This window comes from Poecilia reticulata, linkage group LG17 (assembly GCF_000633615.1).
Source record: "Poecilia reticulata strain Guanapo linkage group LG17, Guppy_female_1.0+MT, whole genome shotgun sequence".
NCBI lineage: Eukaryota > Metazoa > Chordata > Actinopteri > Cyprinodontiformes > Poeciliidae > Poecilia > Poecilia reticulata.
Window position 1 is genome coordinate 20,550,987 of NC_024347.1, and position 6,066 is coordinate 20,557,052.

Sequence of the window (6,066 nt, forward strand, 5' to 3'; positions counted from 1 at the left end):
AAAAAAAAAAAAACATGAAAGTGCTCTAAATGAAGACTGATGCCCAATGTATTTGCAGACATTTTAACACCCAGATGAGAATGTTATGTCTATAAAAAAGTATCCATACCCATACARGGTTTTCAAACATTTTTCCCATAATGACCACACATTTCAAATGATTTTATTGGAATTCATAGACCAACACGAAACACATGTACAATGTAAAACAGAAAGAAATTATTTTGGGGTCTAGGGACTGCAGTTTTAGCCCATTCCTTTTTTTTTTTTAAAAATAGCCAAAACTCAGTCAGATTGGCCAAAGAATATGCTGTGATTCAAATCAACTCTATCTCTGGCTTAACGTAAAGGTTTTAGGTAAAATAATCAAGCAAAGCTCGACCTTGTAGAATGTGGGATTCTTCTACTTTCTGTGCCACAGGCTTTGGATGTTTGATAAAACAGTGGTCTGTTGGTTGTCAARTGCTTGGGGATGTTGTTGTAACCCATATGGGTGTAAGGCAATATTCACACTGGATGACTGCTTTATAAAACTGTTATTACCTTGGTTTCTACTCATTTATGCACTTTCCTTTGGAGAACTGTAAGCCGTTTTGCCTCAAATGGCATTTTGTATCTCTTTGCTCCTGATGTCCAAACTGAAATAGATAAAGATTTCATTTTATCTGTCCCTTCTACATACAAATATGAACTAAAGTTGTCAAAACGTGCTTGAGTGAAAGCCCTCTGCTCCATCTAAACAAACTGGCAACGGAAATCCTTTAAATTGTACGTTAAATCTGAAATAGATACTGTTGCTAAATTATAAATTGTTTCTATAACAATAACTGTTTTTTTTTTTGTTTGTCACTTAGCTTGTGTTTTATATTTGTGATGCTTGTTTTGGACTTTGTCTGTCTTGTCTACTATGACATTTGCTGCTGTCTTTGCCAGGTCAACCTTGTGAAAGAGGGCCTTAATCTTAATGGGTCTTTCACTCTAAAACACCTTAAGACTGCTCTATTGTTTAGTGATTTTGAAATAATCATCCCGTTATGTTGTTACTTGGTTACCCGTGCTCTCAGGAGGCTGACATGTTGTGAAAATATTGACCCAACTGAATATATCCTCCTGTGCGGTGTTATGTTTGTAAGCAGATGCTGATGCAGCTAAAGAACCTCGCACTGGAGGCAGAGACGGAGCTGGAGCGCCAGGACGAGGTCCTGGACGTCCTGACGAGCTCAACAGACCGAGCCACCATGCACATTGGGAAGCACACGTGTCGCATGAAAAGACTGCTTTAGAGGAAAGACTGTTGAAGAAAAGAAAAAAAGCACGTCACTCCGTGATGTGCCTTAGATGGCCTTCTGCTCAAAGTAAGCATTAAAAACTGACACATGGTCTTGATAGTTCTTAAGATTTAGTGCTACTTGAAGACGTAACTGGATGGATCTCTGATTTGTAGGGCGGTCCTGAGGTGTTCCCACAAATCTAGTTKAAATATTACTTGCTGTAAAAATAGAACTTCTTTTCTTCAAAGCAATTAGGCAACACATACCTTCCAAAGTTTGCAATACTTCTTTAACAGAAAAGACTGTTTTTAAGGTTTATTCATTTAGCTGTTTAAAATGTGTTTTCTTTTAAAGTATGAGCTTCAGTTTGCCAAATCAGTGTTTAGCATTTTTAAAAACATCACCTCAAGCCTTGTAATCTCGTTTTGTTTTTTTTTGTTTTTTTATGATTTAGAAGGATACAGTTAATTTCTCTCTTCCCAGTGATGCATTTGTCCTAGATAATGTATTGTAACAATTATTTTTTATGTTTCTCAGGTTATATGTTTCACTTATCCTTTTTGAAAAGGTGTCTCTGTCTCTTTCTTATGCATGTGTCATTATGASTTATTTTACAGAAATAAGGGAAAATGTTATTTAAAAATAAAAATCATTATATAGTTGAACACTAATAAAACTTTGGACATTCTATGAAAAGGGAGAAATTACGCATTTATCTTTAGGACTAATTTATCTAGTGTGTATTACAAGCTCATATGTTAACATTATATATCCTTTGTTCGTTTTTTAAACTCCAAACTTTTACGTTTACAATTTTTATTTGCTCCGAGTGTTTTTTTGTTGTTGTTTTTGTGAAAGAAAATGCGAGAGAAGTACAGGTTATGTGTGTCATGAGGTAAAGATTTGACCTGGAGATGATTTGCGACTAAACTGGAGCATGTCAAAGTAACTAGGTGTATTATTGTACATTTGATGCATCTATATACCAACCTCTGAAATGATCTGCATCTATTTCTATTTCTACTGTTAACTTAATTTGTCATTGGATGTAAGTAATTAGCTTCGAATATCAGTAGGATTCACCTAATTTTTCCTTCTATTGTATGCACTGAATGAGTCCGTGTAGCATAACATGTGCAATAAAATTGAAATAAGCTCAGCAAATATATATATATATTTAACTTTTTGTGGAACCTCTAATTAGCATATTGAATGGTTTGTTAAAATGACTGTCGGTTACTTTATGACTCATTGCAGTTGCCGTTTGCAGAACTTCCCTTTTTTTCCCCTTTTTTTTACTGCCCATTGTTTTTCTTCACTCCTCTTGCCTTCTTCTTTTGACATAAAACTGCTTAATGTCATTTTAATTATTTTATTATTTAATAACACTAACATGTTTTACTGGTCTTAATTGCTTTTCATTTTTACCAACCACACTAAAAAAGCAACTTAAACAGCAAAAATATATTGTCAAGCCATAAGAAAAACATTTATTCCAGATCAATCTCGTTTTGATAGAGTCAAAATATGCWGTTTTTTCATGCACATATTGCTCAAAAWTATTTTATACTGAAATTTATTTTGAATTCAAACCCCATGATTMATTGCCTGGACTAGAYGTATGTTGAGAGCAGCAAAAACCACAAAGATTGCCATATTTTGAGTCAGAAATAATAAGAAAACACATTTTTTAGTATCACGATTAATGACTTTGAGCCTGCTGATTAGCAACAAAGTTGCCATTCACTGCTGTGTTGAATAACAGGCAGATGGATCTCCCAAAAAGTGCTTTAAAATATGAGGGTAGTTGCTGGTTTATAAGGTTACTAGAGTTCTCTTTGCTGGGTAAATTGCCTTGTAAGTTTTCACTTTATGAACTCGCATTCAAACTTCATTGCCTTGGGCCACCATTTTCTTCAGCACCRATGCCCAAAAGAAACATTTTATGTCATTGCCATTCCTCTGCAAGTTTCCACTGCCTGGTCAATAAAAATAGTTATTTGTATTTTTTCAGAGATAAAAAATAAAAATAACTATTGTGAGCCACAAATCGGAACAMAATTAAAAAGAAGAAGTCATCAAATTGATATATTCCCACCAAATTAGTGTAGCCAATACCCTAATGCCAAAGTGTTCTACAAGTTTACATTTGTTTCACAATGTTTTACATTTATAAATCACAGTATGAAGTATGTATATTTTGCATGTAAACATGTATTTTCCATGAGCAGTGAGGTCTGAAAACTAACCCAGATGGTCTGTGCTTGCTATTGCTACCAGCTGTAGGAATACTAATGGTAAAGTTTCAAACTTGTTAGCMAAAAAGTYCTATTTACAAAGAGGAAATTACCATAATCGTGCTTTTAACTTCTTTGTGAACAGATTTTGTCAACAAGTTAACATGCTAATTACAAAACATTTAGTGGAAGTTGACATCATATAAAAGGTATGATTTGATTTGTGTAAATCATGGTCTTAGGCATCTTCCATTATGCGGCTGTTGTTTAGTTTTTAAGTGATGAAAAACTATTAAAGCAGTTAAATTTTTGTAATGACATTTTGACCTAAACATGCTCAACATTTTATGCCGTAGAACTTGGTATTAAAAGAGGGGTATTGAAAAGAAGGCAGACAGCCTCATTCCAGTCTGGTCCCAGTGAGCGTAAACGTATCACTGCCATGAAAAATTGGATCATGAAAACACTTAGCACAACACAGAGCTCTTACTCTTGTGTGACACTATAAATATTCTTGCCCAGATGAGAGTGATTTAATTGTGGGCCATTTATTTTGTTGATTCCACTGATAAACAGTGAAATGTTTGGAAGTTCTGAACTTCAGAAGCACGGCACATGGTTTCTTGAATTCCAACCCTTTAAAAAAAAAAAAAAAAAAGCTTAAGGAAACAGACTACACGCTGGCGTGGTTTTGAAGCAGCACTCGCAATACGAGGAAGTGGCGGCGGTCTCGTCTGACCACAGATACATGAGATCCGGCTTTGCCTTCTAAACGGATGGTATGGAGACACAAGGGATTTTCTTGGCCTTGACTTCCAAGCCTGTTTACATGATAGCCCTGTGGTAAGAGCTTTCATTCAAAGAGGCATGTCTCTACTGAAGGCACATCACTCAGTGCTTACAAGGAAGAAAAAAAAAAAAAAACAGCTCGAGACTGTGGGCAACGAGGGCACGAGGGTTGCGCTGCTCTCCAAGTGATGAAGTCATATTTCTCTTCAATGGGGTTTTCAGTGTTTAGAAAAATAAAAAAAAAATCTGCTCTTTTGCTCAATTTCCATTTAGCATTGAAGAGTCACTTCGGTTTCAATACATCAATTATTAAAGTTAATATTACACATCTGAAAGTATGAATTATGTGTTTATTAAGCCAGACCCAAACACATCAGTGAATTACAACAGAAAATCTCAGTTTTAGTCTGTTTGGCTTTATCTGAGTATAACATCCTGATTCTTGACTCACATCCTGGACAGACCCTCACTATTGCAGGTGTTGCTACGTTTTCTTTTGCTGTGGGAGTTTCTGGTTTCAGGAAACAAGGTCCTGTGCTTAACATTAGAACTGGGAGAATACATTCCTGGAAAGAAGGAGCCTGAGCAATACCAGGGGGTCAATGTGCTCTCTCAAATAGAAAGTGGTATGACTCTTTACATCGACACTTTCTGTATTCCTCTTACTATAAGACTTTTTTTTTTCTTTTTTTTGGGGGGCAAAGTTATGCATCATATAGAGATTAGCATGTGGATTATATTTAACCTTGACTTCATTTAATATCCATTCGTGCAAATATGTTGTTTTAATTTGATTCTATCTATGGTTTCTATCTACTCATGAATTTGCTCAGCCTGGCTGTTATGGTACTTTCCCAGATGCTGAGCTGCATGCTGAAATCATGTGCTGTTGCTCATTGTAATGTTTTTGTTGATCTTTCAGTGGCTTGATTCTTGGTTTTCTGGCCTTTCCCATTTCTGCGCAACATGGATAACATCGACAGGGCCAAACCAAACTTGGCCGCTGTTTGCTGCAGCAGTGTCAGTCTCAAATTCACTCCAGGTGAAATCTGACATTACAGCTAACCTGATGTCCGTTTAGCTACTTCAATGTGAACAATGTATTGTTTGCTGATTTTACTACTGTTGCTTAGGGTGTTATGCCTCCACCACAGGCATTGGTACTCGCATACTGTTATATTCCACAACTCTTGGAGGAAAAAGTTAGAAGAAATATTGTACTAGGACAGTAGTTTGGAGACCTACCAAACTGGTACCCATGCAGGCTTTTTAAAGGAGCTTACTTTGCCCATAACTGACTACAGTGATGATTTTACAAATTGCATTTTTCTCTACATACTCAGATTCTGCCTTACTTGTGAAGGTAAAACTGCATTATAGCAACGCAGGAATCAAAATGTTATTTAGAGAACCTTTTGGAAAAAAATCTGACTTTTTCTTCAAATTTGATCAAGATCCATACTCATGTGCACAGGTATATCTTAGATTTCTTTGCAGTACTTCTATACGGTGCTTATGCAAGCCTTCATTTACTCCCAACTACTCATTTTGTGTCTTACCTGTGATGGCAAATGTGCACTACAGCAACACAGCTATCAACATGTTATTTAGAGAACAGTGTCTGTCACTCCACCCAAACTCTTGTAAGTCCATCTGTAGTTAGTTCATCTACAAAAAGTCAATTCAGTTTGATGCTATGTGGTGGATGGATGCAAATTAAAATACTGAAATACAATCACACTGCAGCTGCATTCAAACTCTCTTAATTT

At 35.8% G+C, this 6,066-nt stretch overlaps 1 protein-coding gene across 1 annotated transcript in view; it reads left to right on the forward strand.

Annotated features, from left to right (window-relative positions):
* snap47 (synaptosome associated protein 47) overlaps positions 1-5,588 on the forward strand; it is a 19,438-nt gene extending 13,850 nt beyond the window's left edge. Inside the window, exon 5 of the mRNA XM_017309960.1 lies at positions 1,137-5,588. Within this exon, the coding sequence (XP_017165449.1) occupies positions 1,137-1,283 (147 nt within the window). The 3' untranslated portion in view covers positions 1,284-5,588. The remainder of the gene's footprint in view (positions 1-1,136) is intronic.
* The last annotated feature ends 478 nt before the right edge of the window (positions 5,589-6,066 follow it).